Raw genomic sequence first — 15,591 nt, 5'->3', positions numbered from 1 at the left:
CTATGAAGAGCATGCCAAGGGGAGCGCACTATGGCAATATGAAGTCTAGAAATTCCTATAGTCTCGGTAGTGATAAGTTTATTCATCCATGATGTAGACCGACCAGAGCAGATATTAAACGCCGGTGAGCCCCCTGGCTAATGCACAGTAGATATGATGCATACGGCACTTATATACATTGGGAAGGTGTTGCTGCAATGTAGGTAGCCCGCGTAAGATGTTCGGATCTTGAAATGCAAGTTGCAAAACGCCCCATCGATCTGCCGGCCGACCGACCGAACTACCGACCCGCTCGGTTCGCTTGATCAGCTTACATACACAGACGAGAAGAGACATTCATATGCCAGCCAAGGCACGGAGATTTGGGGAGGTAAGGTCGGTTCCGAGTCCCGCAAACCCAGCCAACTGGACCACACAGTACTGTGCCTCTGGTCTCAACTGCCGCAATAGAGGCTGTGATGAGAGCCAGAGACCCATCGGCACTTGTCTCGTGGCTCATAGCTTACAGATAGTGGGACTTGCCGGTCGGTGTTCTAAAATTGATGCTGGAATGGAAACCAATCGGGAGTTTCGTAGGGCTGAAAGATGAACCCAAGGTTGCCAATAAGGCGATGAGCAAACGGTCAATTCCTTGAGTCCATTCAACGCCTGGTTCATGGGTTATGAGATAGAAGAGGATGACTCAAGATAGGTACTCGGGGACCATCTCGGCATATACTGTAGTAATAAGACACTCATTGAGGGGGTAAGACTTCTTACATGGTGTAGATAGCCTTGTTGGGCACTGAGAATTGATCTCAGTAAAGGAAGGATTTGAGCAGCATAGAGACGTACCTGCCCAATTAGGCTTGTATTGGCCATTCCTTCCATGTCTCAGTACATGCCTGCCTGCCTGCCTGATATTGCTGTTCGTTCTTGCTTCCTTCGTTGCTTCCCAGCAGACTCACGTGACTCACGTGACTCACATACCGCTATACCACAAGGTGCAAACCCAGGCAAAACCTGAAATCAGGCGATTGTTCATAGGCGTTATTGGTCGAAAACACTAGGAACATCCTAGATAAAAGACTGGGATGTCAACACAAGACCTGATAGTTATATCGCAAAATTGGATCTGATTGACGTCATTGGAGACCCTTGAAGTCCAAGGCAACGAACGACCAACATGAAGTTGGTCAAACATGACCACGACTTCGTTGTTCTCATATATATTGCAAAGTGCAATAAATTCCGACACTTGAGGAAACATTCATACCGACAGACGCTGCTCGAACGGATTCTACGCCTCCGAAGCCCTCTAAATTGTGACCAACATCGACTTTTAGCAACCAAACCACGCACGAAAACGCACGAAATGCCCATCAACACTTCATCCTCAGACACAGGGGTCACAGGTGCAGCCAAGTTTGTCACTTCAACACTTGGGGTACGTGTTCAATGATATTGATCTTCTTTTTTTTCTCCGAGTGTCTGTCTGCATCCGAACTCACGGAAACAAAACTAAGCTGCATCGCCTAGAATACCGTAGGTGGAGTGACGCGAACGGTAGGAGGTGTTGCAGGCGCCGCCGGTCGAGGCATTGGAGACACCATCACCGGTGCCACAGGTTCAGCTGGGCGTCCGCTCGGCGACGGCCTCAATAATGCGGCAACAGGCCTCGAGAACGGCACCAAGAATGTCGCACGTGGAGTCGAGGACGCCGGCGAATGGAGGACTGGTGCTAAACGAATCTAATGCCGTCAACGTCTGAAAGAACATAAATGAGAACATGAGCCATGGGAAACGGTGGATCGCAATGCCCTGCAGAAGTTGTTTCTGCGTTTCACACAGGAAAGCGTAGATGGGAAAGAGCCAGAAAGCTCCCGTTGATATAATTGTTTGCAAATGACGAGAGGCCTTCACCCGCCTTATGACCTTGCAGTCAAATATCATCTATTGAAATTTGTATTTATCCAAATTTCATTTGCAAATCATTGCTTCGAAAGATTCCTCCTGTTGAAAACGCGGGGTATTGGAGCCCTCGAGCATAGCCATCTGGCGCCGTAAACGAATTCCACCTCACTCCTTGACAGCCTGAAGCCCCGCCGCAACTTCTTGATCATCGGAAATGTTGAACTCCAATCGATCACCGTCACGGTCCTAGCAAAAGTGGGTATCACGTAGGATTGGGAGCCTGGAGTCCTGTAATTCCCTCTTGTTCGAACCCTTCGACGGGTGTACATGTGCAGAAGAGATTGGTGTCACCGTATGCATCATCCACACGTGCAACACTAGGCCAGAATTTCTTTTCCTTGAGCCAGGCGAGTGGGTATGCGGCTTGCTCCCGGCTGTAGGGCCGATCCCATTCCGCCCGGAGAAGATCTGCCTGCGGATGAGGGGCATTCTTCAGCACATTGTTTTCTTGCGGGACCCGGCCCTCTTCAATCTCCCTAATTTCTTGCCGGATCGAGATCAGCGCATCAGCGAACCGATCCAGTTCTTCCTTGGACTCAGACTCGGTTGGTTCAATCATCAGAGTGTTGGCAACAGGCCAGCTCATGGTTGGTGCATGGAACCCGTAATCTTGAAGACGTTTGGCAATGTCAATTGCCTCGATGCCACTCGTTTCCTTGAACCCCCGCGCATCCAGGATGAACTCATGCGCACACCGCCCATTTTCGTTGGTATAAACAATTGGATAGTGTGGACGGAGTCGTGACATGAGGTAGTTGGCATTGAGAAGGGCCGCTTTGGTCCCGTGTGTCAGGCCTTCCGAGCCCATGAGCTGGATATACGCATAGCTGATGGGTAGAATCGAGGCGCTGCCCCACGGTGCCGAGCTGACTGGAGAAATCGCCTTCGTTTCCGCATCTTTGGGGTCTCGCCCTGAATGGGGATCGGTATGGGGATGCGAAGGAAGGTACTTCTTCAGATGTTCCTTGACCGCAATCGGTCCCACTCCAGGTCCTCCACCCCCGTGGGGAATACAGAACGTTTTGTGCAAATTCAGATGACACACATCGGCCCCGATTTCCCCAGGATTGCAGAGTCCAATCTGTGCATTGAGATTCGCGCCATCCATGTAGACTTGGCCGCCATATTTGTGGACCGTCTCACACACCTGTTTGATGGCTGGCTCAAACACTCCAAAGGTGCTCGGGTACGTCACCATGATCGCAGCAAGCTCGTCCTTGTACTTTTCGCACTTTTCTTCCAGGTCATTCAGATCCAGGTTGCCTGTCTTGGTGTCACATTTCAAGGGGACTACTTTCAACCCTGCCATAGCCGCTGACGCCGGATTCGTACCGTGCGCTGAGACGGGGATCAAACAAATGTTTCTTGTCTTGCCATCTCCCTGGTCGTCATGATATTTCTTGATCACCCGCAAACCCGCAAACTCTCCTTGGGCACCAGAATTTGGCTGTAAACTGACCGTATTCATTCCTGTGATGCTCGCTAATGAGTAGGAGAGCCTCTTCACTAGTTTTTTATAACCAGTGGCATTGTGCAATTGGGTAAAGGGATGAAGGTTGGAGAAGCCGGGGTACGATACCGGCAACATCTCAGTCGTGCCGTTGAGTTTCATGGTGCATGAGCCGAGAGGGATCATGGAGTGAACAAGTGAGAGATCCTTGGACTGAAGGTGGTGGATATATCTCAACAGTTCGGTCTCGGAATGGTGTGAGTTGAAGACAGGATGTGTAAGATATTGCGTTTGTCTCAATAGATTATGAGGAATGCCCGGGGCGTTGACCTTGGCTGCGATTGCATCATCTGCTGAGGCTTCCAAAAAATCGTCGATAGAGATCCCGAAAACCCCCAGTAGCTGGCCTAAAGAACGAGTAGTTGTTGTTTCATCGACTGAGAAGCCCACTTTGATTTTATGGCTTCCCTCATCGTAGCCAATATTTCGCAGATGTACACGCATATTTTCAGCGGCTTGTTGTACTTTTTTCGCCTTGGTGGGGGAGAGTTCCACAACCAGGGTATCGAATAGGACGAATCCCTGGTCGTTTCTTCCTTCGGTCAAGATATCGAAGCCATGCTTTTGCAGAAGTAGCTGCGCAAATTTTGTCATGGCTATGATGCGCTCGGCGATCCGTTTCAAGCCTTGAGGCCCATGATAGATTGCATAGAAAGCACTCATATTTGCCAGAAGAGCTTGTGCAGTGCAGATGTTGCTGGTGGCCTTTTCTCGTCGAATGTGCTGTTCGCGAGTTTGGAGGGCTAGGCGGAGAGCACGATTTCCGAGTCGATCCTTTGACACACCGACAAGCCGACCGGGAATTTTGCGCTTATGCTTCTCGTTGCATGCGAAGAAGGCGGCATGCGGACCCCCATAACCCAGAGGTACACCGAATCTTTGGGCGCTCCCAAAAGCGACATCAGCACCGAATTCGCCGGGAGACTTCAACATGGTCAACGCCAGCAAGTCGGTTGCAACACAGAAAGTGCCGCCATTCTGATGGATGAGATCGGAGAGATCTTGGAAGTCGTGTACCCCTCCGTAAGTATCTGGATACTGGGCCAAGACACCAATGAGGTTGTCACCTTGTTCTTTGACCAGCTTGTAATCGTCTGCGATGACATCGCCAAAAATGAGGTTGATTCCAAAACCAGAAGCTCTTGAGGCCAAGACAGCCTGGGTTTGGGGATGGACTGAGGATGAAACGACAAACACTTTGCCCTCCTTCTTGAGACGTGAGGTGGGTAGTGCGTTTAAGGACAGGGTCATGGCCTCGGCAGCGGCGGTCCCCTCGTCAAGGACTGATGCATTCGCAATTGAGAGGCCGGTCAAGTCTGTAACAAGGGTTTGGAAGTTGAGGAGTGACTCGAGGCGTCCCTGACTGATTTCAGCTTGATATGGGGTATAGCTTGTGTACCATGCGGGACTCTCCAGGACGTTCCTCTGAATCACTGTAGGTGTGAAAGTGCCGTAATAGCCCTGACCAATGAAGGAGACACCTAAATTATTGGAGCTGGCAAAGTTATGAAGCTCCTTCTGAATACCCCCCTCATGAACGCCATATTCATTAGGTCGGTTCCACCGGTCGGTCAGATGCAAGGGATTCGAGGCACGAATGTCTGCCGGCAAGGACTGGCTCACGAAATCGTCGAGATCCTTAGCCGGTGGATCGAGCGCCGCGACCATCTCTTCCTCCTCTTCAGGCGACGGACCTATGTGTCGCCTACTAAAGCGGTTTAACGCAGTGTCGAAGGGCGAGGGCTTGGGCGGTCTAGGCGGGCGCCTAGGTTCACCAGGCGTTGCATTGGTGGGCTCAGCCCTTTGCTGAGTGATCTGGCCGGGCACATTGTTATGATTGTTATAGACTCTCCTGACGGACCCAAAGTGATGGAGCAGTCGACGAGTAGGTAAGGAGGTGCGTGGCCAGACTGGCCGAGCGGCAGCCATCTTGGAGAGAAGGGGAAGGTTATAGCATCAACGCCGGTGATGAGTAGAGGAATGGTGGGCAAGAGTGGAAAGAGACGACTGCAATTGATGGATGAAGACAATCTTCCAAAAACCCGACGCCGATGAACAAAAGATCAAGTTTCTTAGAAATGTACTGTGCACACCACCTGGATTTTGGGCAAAAAGAATCGGGTCTTTTTGGGAAGTCTTATCGGAGGCATCAACGCGTCAAAGGCGCCGGACAGGTAGCCGCGACTGCCAAAATTCTTGATTGGGCGATCTTGCCGAATCCACCAATGGCAGGCCTTGATTTAGGTAATAGAAGCCTGCTGGTGGGGTGAGGTTAACCAATGAAATCCATGGTGGCCATTGATATTTCTCCAAGGCAAGTACGAAGTAATATGCATGACACCTTCTCCAACGTGCTTGCCAGTTTCAGCAAACACAAATTTCCATGGCTGAATGCATGATTTCTTTCGTATATTGTTGTTGTTCGTTGACTTTTCCTCAACAAATCACGAGAGCAGCAAACATGTTGAATTCTAGCAGTAAGTGTGAGCGTCGAGAAGTAAGCCCGGAAAAGTAAGAATGAATGGAGGGAAATATCGATGCTCAACTACTGGAACCCGCGGGAAAAACTCGAAGCATCTGCTCATCTGCTGTCTAACTGCTTTCAATTGGAAAAGGGGTTGCTAGTATACTCGCTCGCTGAATCTAACCAAATCACTTTGCATAAATCATCAAGAAATGGTGTTACAAGGGAATGGCAGTCGATCCAGCCAAAGATTCCACAGACGAACCAACTTTTACCGCTGTTGACTTCGGCTTCAAGAGGCTATTGCATGTCTCAAAAGTAGCCTGCAGGCATGTCAATATTTCCAAAATAATCTTCACGCATCTCTCATAACTCACGTCCAAGAGGTTTGGCTCGCTTCGAAATGTCTCGGGCGTGATTCTGTTTGATCTTGGCAAGACGAGCTCTGCGGATGCAAATGTCAGCGACCAGTCACGCGGTGGATCGATCATGGCAATAACCTACTCTTCAGCTGCCTCCCGCTCCAGGTTCTTGACATGCTCCCTTGCCTCTCTTACTGCGGTTCTGGCCTGCAAAGCTGCTCGGTCGGCTTCTTGCTCTGCTCGCTCCGCGGAAAGAACACGTTCACGAGCGCCAGAGATGGATTGGTCTTCCGAGTGACGATTGAATAGTCCTCCAGAATTGCGGGTGGAACCATGGGACAATCGGTTGGACGATCGTCGGGTGTCATGACTGCCGCGGTGTTCTTCCATCGACGTTGATCGACGACGGCCACCAAAAATTCCCCGTGACTTGTGAGGAGATTCCACATCCGACGATGAGACGGAGGAGCTTCGTCGACGCATCAAGCCTCCTCGACTCGAACGTGTCTGTCGTGGCTCCCGGGTCTCTGCAGGCTGGCTTTCGACAGGGGCAGACTTCTTGTGTCCAAAAAGAGGCATGGTTGTGATGTGATTGGTGGATCAAGAGAACTTGGGATTTGCTCAATGAAATTTCTATCAAAGGGACGCGTATTCCTTTTCTTGGAGTTGGAGATAGCTTCATCAAACATATAGATGCACGCATCATAATATATAAGCTGCTTCATGGTGGTCGATCATGTTGGCTGGAATCAAGTTTCGATGCCAGAATGACGTACGGACATGGTGAGAGAAACACGGTTGACAGGGATCGTCGTCCACTTGATCGAGGCTAATCGAGTAGCCCCAGCCAGATCCCGCGACCATCGCACTCATCGCTATCATTCCAAAGCCCGATGGTGCTCATTTAGTGCGTCCCTGGGCCTTGACAAAACTATGCTGTTGTCTTTGGGGCCATGAAGATTGTCAGGTTGGCGCTTGTATGACGCCATTTGGCATATGCGCGGTCTCGCTTCTGACCTATGCGTCAGTTGGACAGATTCCCCATGATCCTGTGGCTTGATGGTTACTGGGGCAGGGAAGAACAGTGACAATGGCTTTGAACTGACACCGCCACTCTGTTGACGCGACTCGCTTGAGAAAGAGCGTCCACAATCGTAATCATACCAAGATGTGAGGCCTCTATGGACCGACAGTCCGTTGGCTATCTCTCCACGGGCACTTGGATCCTTAAACACAAAAACAAGCACCATGTGGACCTTGTACCCCAATTTTACCACCCTTTTGTGTCCGCATCTCTTACTCTAAATCAACCGCGTCCTACACGTTTTGCCATCATCATGGATGTGCGTCACATCGAACCGTGTGGTGGGACTTGAAACTCTGGTGATGGTCTACAATGATACAGTGCAAGGTCTACGGCCATGACCCTCCGCACTGACTCAGCAAAAGTCCACCGCACGTGACTCGTGGCTCGTGATCGAGGGCATGAGTCCTGACACACATCACCTCATGTGCTTGTCTCGTAAAAGACTCGACCATCTGAGGACGTTGCAGGCAAAAGCCTAGGTTGGCGTTGGACACCTAACAGTGGTGGATTCAATGATATAATGCTGTTTTGTACAATGCACCCTAACTCAAGCCTTCGCGATCCAGCCGCTATGAATCATAAAATCAAATAGACGATTCGCTTTGTTGACATCAATCTGCAGCCTTGCGTTAGTCCACCAGTCGTGAATATATTCGTCACTTGACTTACCCTGCAGACTCCTCTAGCCTCCTTCTTCTTCATGTGTCCACCTTGTTTCATGGCTTCTTTCAGGAGGCCTTCCTTGAGAGCCAAATATGGCTTCGGCCGGATATGCAGCGTGTTGCACAACTGAATCTCCTCTTCGCTGAGAAGTTGTAGATCGGGTGCAAGTGATTTGTCATTTTCCAATTTCCATGGAGTGGTACCCGTGAGCGGCTGTACGACATAACGCACCTTGGGTTTGGGTCCACTAGAGTTGTCTGTACCGTTGGCTTCTGCAAACAGCTTGTCGAAATCATTCTCCACTGGTGGAGCACTGTCGGTGAACTGTGGGACTGTCTTGGGTTTGCGTTGGAAGCGTAATGGTAATTCGGGAGTGGTCAATCTGGATGCTTCCGTCGGTAGCTCCGCTTGCTGAATTTGGCTCCCCTTCTTAGGGATCTGTGGCATGCGATCAAATTGTCCTTGAGGCTGATTTCTCTGTACGCGGGCTTGCTTATCCGCCTCGTACTTTTCTCCACCTTTGAGGTCGCTAATTCCCATCTGCTTCCACTCCTGCAATTGTGAGATGGCGATGCGCAAATTGTGTTCCAGAAGGAGATCCCGATTCAAGGCCTCGAAATCTTCTTGACCCATCATCCTCCCGAACGGCTTGGCTTTGTGTAGCAAGTCCTTTTCTTCCTTCGTTCGCTTCTTGTCAAGCAATTGATTCTTTTTATATTCAAGAAGGTTGTGCTCGAATATAATCTTCTTCCGATCAGTCCGTGCCTTCAAGCGGGAGTTGTAGATGTCAAAGACGGTCATTTTCAAAGTGGTTTCTTCGTCCATCAGGCCAGTCACAGGATCCAAGCCGTCGCCTGGCTCAAATGACATGTGCTGAACAGCTTCTTCGGCATCGTTGGCAAATTCTGTCTCAAACTCCAATCGGCCCGGCATGAATCCCTGAACTTCGTGACATGCCGGGACGGATGCAGTAGGTTTCTGCTTGGGTGTTGCTGGAGGTGCCGACTTGGCAATTTCTTTACGTTCTTCAATGCGACGTTTCTTGCGAGCTTGAAACTCGTCTTTTGGTATCCGTTCAAACAAAGCTGTATCGGCAGGGTCTGCCAGTTCAGGGAGGGGAAACAAAGAACTGTTGATGTAAGTGTCGATGTAGTGGTCGCGCACTTCATCCCGCTCTCTGTAGCCTCCAATGTGTTCGGCTACATCGGACCATGAACCGAGACCATATCTTTCGGAACCTTCCAGTAGCAACAACTCCTCGTCGGCACCCCAGTCTTCGGTGTAAATGGGAATGGAATTTTGCTCGACCACATGGTATTCGTGGGTCCTTGGGTCGTGGGACTTTGTATGTTCTCCGCGGGCAAAGCAGGGTACACATAGGTCGTAATCACGACAGGCTGATGAGGCGCATGATATACGGACAGTCGAGGTTATGTCAATGGAGCACACATCACAATGGTATTTCGTGCCTCCATCACCACCCCTCGAGGCGGCATTTTTCCTGATCACGCCCATGCTGCGCTCAACGGTTGCATTTTCCTCTAGATCCGACTGTGTAGGGATGTGTATCGCGTTCTCATCGGAGATTGTCGCGTCGCAGGTTGTTAAGTCGGCAGGTGGGGCTGACGGACAGTCATCAGCGGACAAAAGCTCTTCCCAGTCGGCGTCGAGATCTGGGTCGTCGAGTGTATAACAAATGCGTCTCGCTGATGCCCTGATCGGTCTACTGTATCCGACAGTCGATTGATGGGTGTTCAGCAAAGTCGCAGGTGGTAGGATGATGTTGTCCCTACTTGAACGGACGTCTGGCCTTGACTTCCAGAAAGTCTTGGCGTGACTAGCCATTTTGGGCTGGACCGATCTCAACTCGGGTGTAGCGCGGATGGAAAGAGGGTGGGGTAGGGCTCGGCGTTTGTCTTGTGGCTGAGTGGGTGGCGGGCTGGAGGGAGGCGTTGGTGGCGTGCAATGCCAGAGTCATGAATCCTCACATGGCTTCGTCATCTCAGTTATTGCTTAGTGGGGACACCTGCAGTTGTACGTCCACTCAATGGTAGGTAGGTGAGATGGTCACAGAGTGACACAGGAAGTGGCGGCTGGTTTCCAACCTAGGTGCCTGGGACCTCGGGGCGGTCTGCCCAGGTGCCCCGAAGGTCCTCTTGTTCCTTCCCTCTCCCTCTTCTGGCTCACCAATTCCCTACTTAAGGTAAGCGTGCTAATGCAACGTCCAGGCGTGCCTGGGCAGCCATTTGAGGCCTGTAACTCTCACTTTGTAGGAGTGCTATTCCTACAGTATGTCCGTACATACAGGTACCTAGGTAGGTACCTAAAGTTTCATGCTCGACGCAGTGACCCTTAGGGTGTACTCAGCTTGATATCTTTTAAAGATCTCGAACGATGTCCCCCGCCAAACACTTTCTTGTTTTGCTGAGGGTGACTGAGAAATCACTACCAAGACAACCTAGATAACATTACTACGTAGACCGCTCTCATCGTACTGGGCTAGAGATTCATTTTCTGTTTTGTTGTTTGAGCCAGCAGAGTCCCACCCCTGAAACTCCAATCTCCAAACACTCACTTCCTTTAGGTGACAAAGCTGCCCTATCTATCTACTTCCAGTCTCATATCATTCTCCCTTTTATTTCCTCGACTATCCTCTCCGTCTGTTGCACAAATCTCGAATCGCACCCCTCTTATTACCCTCGATCATCCTTTATAACCTTCATGACCCCCCATTCTCCGCACTACGTCGAGCTTAGACTGCCATTTACTCTCCGCCCGACACATTTCAACCCCACCTATTGAGGCTTGTGCACCCGCGCCCAGCACCTGCACTTCTGGCTGCGCCTTTTCGATCCCAACCCACGAGACAGACGGTCAATCAACTTCGTCCTCCAACAATCAAGTCACTCCTTAGGAATTATATTACCTCCTTCTTCTTACCCTCCCCCAATCTCACCGACCCTCCGTTACTCGCTCCCCCCGACCCTTCGATCTTTTATCACTTCCAGCCTCAGCTATGTCGTGGAAGTTGACCAAGAGTAGGCCGATTTCAAATCCTGGCGGCCTGACCTTGGGAAATAACTAACGCAACTATAGAACTCAAGGAAACTCATTTGGCTCCTCTGACAAGTGGCTTTGGCCGCTCGACCTCGACCTCGACCATTAAAGGCGAGGAGCATCCAGCCAACTCCGCCGACACGCCCGACCTGACCACAACCCCCAGCAATGTTAGTGTATCATCAAATAATGGCATTGGTGAGCCGAGACACCTCGAATCTTGGACAAATATTCAGTTCTAACAATGATACAGCCGCCTCCGAGAGCTTGGCCTCACCGCCCGTCCAGCAAACGAAACCGGGTATCTTAATCGTGACATTGCACGAGGGGAGAGCGTTTTCATTGCCACAACAATATCAATCAGTCTTTAGCAGCCATTATGGCTCGCCAGGTGTGTCCGGATCGGTGAGACCAAGTTCCTCATATGCTGCTGGGTCGATAGCAGGATCATACGCCCAGTCGAATCGTCCCGTTTCCACCCATGGAGGCATCAACTCTGCCCCCACCATCCACGGCAGGTACAACAGCAAATATCTCCCTTATGCTCTTCTGGACTTCGACAAATTACAGGTCTTTGTCGACGCCGTTTCCGGCACTCCCGAGAATCCCTTGTGGGCTGGTGACAATACCTCTTTCAAGTTCGATGTTTCACGGGTATGTGAACTAAGTGTGCAACTGTATCTGCGTAACCCAGCAGCCAGACCAGGTGCGGGGAGAAGTGAGGATATCTTTCTTGGTGGAGCCAGGGTTACCCCGAGGTTCGAGGAGGCTCGTACCTTCGTCCCGGACCCAAAAAAGAGCAAGAAAGAAAACGAAAAGGACGAGGCCAATTTTCACTCGGAGAAACAGGCAGGACAACTCGGAACGGAATGGCTGGACGTCCAGTTCGGAACCGGTACCATCAAAGTGGGCGTTAATTACGTCGAGACTAGGAAGGGCAGCCTCACAATGGACGATTTTGAGTTGCTGAAAGTGGTTGGGCGCGGTAGCTTTGGCAAGGTGATGCAGGTCCTGAAAAAAGACACAGGTCGGATATACGCCCTCAAGACCATCAGAAAGGCTCACATCATCTCTCGATCCGAAGTGGCGCACACCCTGGCCGAAAGGTCGGTCCTCGCCCAAATCAACAATCCCTTCATCACGCCTCTCAAATTCTCCTTCCAGTCGCCGGATAAACTCTACTTTGTCTTGGCCTTTGTCAATGGAGGAGAGCTTTTCCATCATCTTCAGAAAGAGCAGCGATTCGACATCAATCGGTCGAGGTTCTACACGGCAGAGCTGCTCTGCGCCTTGGAATGCTTGCACGGCTTCAAGGTCATCTACCGTGACTTGAAGCCCGAGAACATTTTGCTCGACTACACCGGACACATTGCTCTATGCGACTTTGGGCTATGCAAGCTGGACATGAAGGATGAAGATCGGACAAACACATTCTGTGGCACGCCAGAGTACCTTGCACCAGAACTCCTCCTCGGCCATGGCTACACCAAGACGGTCGATTGGTGGACGCTAGGTGTTTTGCTGTACGAAATGCTCACGGGTCTACCGCCATTCTATGACGAGAACACGAATGAGATGTACCGCAAGATCCTTCAAGAACCCCTGCATTTCCCCGGACCCGAGATTGTTCCTGCGGCCGCCAAAGACCTGCTACAGAAGCTACTAGACCGCAACCCTGAGCGAAGACTAGGCGCGGGTGGTGCAGCCGAGATCAAGGCGCATCACTTCTTTGCTGGAATCGACTGGAGGAAGCTCCTACAGAGGAAGTATGAGCCGAGTTTCAAGCCCAATGTGGTAAGTTGTCGCCGTTGCCGACCAGCCAGCCGGATGTTGCTAACGTGGACCGCAGGTGGACGCGAGAGACACGGCCAATTTCGACAAGGAGTTCACGTCCGAGGTGCCCAAGGACTCGTTCGTGGAGGGACCCATGCTTTCCCAGACAATGCAGCAGCAATTTGCAGGATGGTCGTACAATCGGCCAGTTGCAGGCCTGGGAGACGCAGGTGGCAGTGTGAGGGATCCTTCCTTCGATCAGCTGCATTGACCACCGAGAATCGAGCGTGTTTTTCCTTGATGAGCTACGAAAGGGATGAAAACCGAAGTTGTCGCATTGATGGGTGTCTTTTCAACATTGGCCGCACACAGCACAAGAAAGAAACAGAGAATGATGTTTTTTTTTCAGGTGGGAAAGGTACATGGCACATAGGTTGGATTGGGTTGCTTCCACACTCTACAGCCTCACAGGGTGGCTGCCTCTGTTGCTTACCTCGCCGAAACGGGACTTAGAAGAGGTGGCTTGCCAGTGGAGAAATTCAAGTCAGATCGCATAGGAGTCATTTCTGGAACAGGGCTAAAGACCTGTCTGATTGTCCGTTTATTGTATTTGCTACGGTCGTATCGCATAGATCGTCATTGAGATGCCTTCTCCATGGTAAGGGTATCAACACGTGCAGCCGTCTGAGCCAGAGCCCGTCAGGGTATAACCAGGGAACGTGTGAATAGCGGAACCAACTGCATGCCCATAGACAGCGTTACAAGCATAGTGTCTCCTTCAAGCTGCTGTGGGTGCACTGGTAAAGGCCAAATCTCGTGGATCCCTCCATATCGTGCAAGGATTGAAGCGCCAAGCGCCACGATGTCGTCTGCCATACCAGTAGTGAATGACACAAGGAACAAAGAATGGTACACGGGGGAAGTTGTGGATGCTGCCTTCAAAGGTCCGGTCCGCGGTCCCAAATACAAGAGGAGCGATCCGATGCTAAGTGCATGAACAAGTCAGTGATCTTGATGATTTCTGTCTGTCTGTCAATGAGCTGATAGAGCCTCTCACATTGTCCGTAGCCATCAGGGATTTCTCTAACTGTTGGTATGCCTGCTTAACTTGTTTGCTGTCATACTGGTCAAGAGCCCGCAGAGTCTCGACCTCGTCATGCAGGTGTCTTGTCAAGGGTTCGGCAAAGCCTTGTATTAGTTTTGTCATCGTACCTCCGTCATATTCGGTGGGAGGGCATCTTCGGCAGTATTCATGAAAGCGGTCGAATCCCGGCGAGAAAGCCCGATGTTGCTCGACATTAGCTTGCATGAGTCCCTGAACTCCAGATATCGACTCGATGACTGGGAAGAAGACAGCTTCTTCGGCGTCGTGATGGTGATGCATGGATTCGCACCAACATTGACAGTATGTCAAGAAGTCACGAACCGTAATCACATCGTTGGCTGGAATATGAGTCGCCTGGAGCGAGATGGAGTTCAATCCCCGAAGGATGCCATTGTGGGCCAGGGCCATTTGTGTTGCAACATAGTTGGCGGCGTGTGATGTCTGTGAGGATGGCTTTGAGTCGAGTATTTTCCTCTAAGAGAAGGATGTCATGACGCACATTGTTGGAAAACTCAAGGGTTGGTATCAGCTCAAACGGCTGGTCAGCCCACGGAGAAGGGGATGAAGAGGAGGAGGAAGAGGGCATGCTGTTTGATATTGAAGTCGTATTAGCTAAGACAGGTACTATGCACGTGTACTTTGTTCCTTCCTCAAGTCATTGCAATACTTAAGTATTGCACCTTCCTCCCCGACAACATCGCCGCAACAGGAATCACGTCACTGGTATAATTCTGACTGCCTGGAAGACTGCATCATTATAAATCACTTCCGGGCGTAAATCGATCGAGAGTTTCAGCGCTGAGTGAGTTGCACGAGTTCTGAGTGGTTCCCCCAGACATGTACTCCAGGGTAGAGCTCGAGGCACGGGACAATGGTACTCCGCAGGCGGCATAACTCGGTACTGGCCAACTTTTGGATCAACAGGCATCATGATTTCGAGCAAATACTTGTACCACCGTCTGAACTCTGTGCACTGGGCACTCAGCATCTAGTCTTTCGACCCATGCAACTAATTTACTCTCAGCTATGAAGGTCCTTCTCATCGGAGCCACGGGCAATTTGGGGGTTCGTCTGATCCCAGCGCTACTCACTCACAACCATGGGGTGGTGGCGTACGTGCGGTCGTCAAACAAACTCGAATCTCTCCTGCCACCGACAGTATATCACCAGATCAACGTAGTTCAGGGTGATGCCAAGGATGAACTCGCAATCAAGAAGGCAATCTTAGACACAGGATGTGACGCCGTGGTCAACACTGCAGGGCTAGCTGCGATGGCACCCTGGGGTACCAGCGAACTGCCAAAGATCTTTCAAGCTGTGGTCCATGCGGTTCAACAGGCCGGGTCAGACAGACACAAACCTCTCAGAGCTTGGTTCTTGGGTGGACTGGGAGTCTTGTACTACCCTGGATCGCAGTCGATGCTCTCTGATTAGTAGGTTCCTGATCCAAAGTCTTCTTGATGCCGTTGAGCAGGTCTGTGGGAATACTAAGACTGGGCAGTATCCCGATTTATCGCGAGCATCGTCAGAACGTGCACCTCCTGAAATCGCTGACTCCAAACACGCTCGACTGGTCGATGCTATGTCCAAGCACAATGATCCCCGAGTCCTCAAACT

The 15,591-nt window shown here is 50.9% G+C and overlaps 6 protein-coding genes across 6 annotated transcripts; 2 read left to right on the top strand and 4 right to left on the bottom strand.

Moving 5' to 3' along the window:
• Nucleotides 1-86: 86 nt before the first annotated feature.
• On the bottom strand, nt 87-5,546 carry PV10_06927 (glycine dehydrogenase). Its single transcript, XM_016371776.1, has 2 exons — nt 835-5,546; nt 87-784 (listed from the first exon to the last, which is right to left on the bottom strand). The coding sequence occupies exon 1, from the start codon at nt 5,390-5,392 to the stop codon at nt 2,156-2,158; it is 3,237 nt and encodes a 1,078-aa protein (XP_016221108.1). The 5' UTR covers nt 5,393-5,546; the 3' UTR covers nt 87-784; nt 835-2,155.
• PV10_06928 (uncharacterized protein) lies at nt 1,355-1,734 on the top strand (the record flags this gene model as incomplete). The annotated part of the gene is made up of 2 exons (XM_016371777.1): nt 1,355-1,426; nt 1,519-1,734. 2 exons carry the CDS (start codon nt 1,355-1,357, stop codon nt 1,732-1,734), a joined length of 288 nt encoding a protein of 95 aa, XP_016221109.1.
• A 693-nt stretch (nt 5,547-6,239) lies between the features above and the next one.
• Nucleotides 6,240-6,868, bottom strand: PV10_06926 (uncharacterized protein; the record flags this gene model as incomplete). The annotated part of the gene is made up of 3 exons (XM_016371775.1): nt 6,240-6,250; nt 6,305-6,372; nt 6,432-6,868. 3 exons carry the CDS (start codon nt 6,866-6,868, stop codon nt 6,240-6,242), a joined length of 516 nt encoding a protein of 171 aa, XP_016221107.1.
• Nucleotides 6,869-7,172: 304 nt separating this feature from the next.
• Nucleotides 7,173-9,884, bottom strand: PV10_06925 (uncharacterized protein; the record flags this gene model as incomplete). The annotated part of the gene is made up of 2 exons (XM_016371774.1): nt 7,173-7,992; nt 8,046-9,884. 2 exons carry the CDS (start codon nt 9,882-9,884, stop codon nt 7,924-7,926), a joined length of 1,908 nt encoding a protein of 635 aa, XP_016221106.1. The 3' UTR covers nt 7,173-7,923.
• Nucleotides 9,885-10,469: 585 nt separating this feature from the next.
• On the top strand, nt 10,470-13,617 carry PV10_06924 (uncharacterized protein). The gene is made up of 4 exons (XM_016371773.1): nt 10,470-11,077; nt 11,136-11,294; nt 11,350-12,890; nt 12,946-13,617. The coding sequence occupies exons 1-4, from the start codon at nt 11,056-11,058 to the stop codon at nt 13,138-13,140; spliced, it is 1,917 nt and encodes a 638-aa protein (XP_016221105.1). The 5' UTR covers nt 10,470-11,055; the 3' UTR covers nt 13,141-13,617.
• PV10_06923 (uncharacterized protein) lies at nt 13,571-14,560 on the bottom strand (the record flags this gene model as incomplete). Its single annotated transcript, XM_016371772.1, has 3 exons — nt 13,571-13,854; nt 13,927-14,415; nt 14,474-14,560. 3 exons carry the CDS (start codon nt 14,558-14,560, stop codon nt 13,648-13,650), a joined length of 783 nt encoding a protein of 260 aa, XP_016221104.1. The 3' UTR covers nt 13,571-13,647.
• Between the last annotated feature and the right edge of the window lie 1,031 nt (nt 14,561-15,591).

The sequence above is a fragment of the Exophiala mesophila genome (assembly GCF_000836275.1).
Source record: "Exophiala mesophila strain CBS 40295 unplaced genomic scaffold supercont1.5, whole genome shotgun sequence".
Lineage (NCBI taxonomy): Eukaryota > Fungi > Ascomycota > Eurotiomycetes > Chaetothyriales > Herpotrichiellaceae > Exophiala > Exophiala mesophila.
This window is presented reverse-complemented; position numbering and strand designations above follow the sequence as displayed.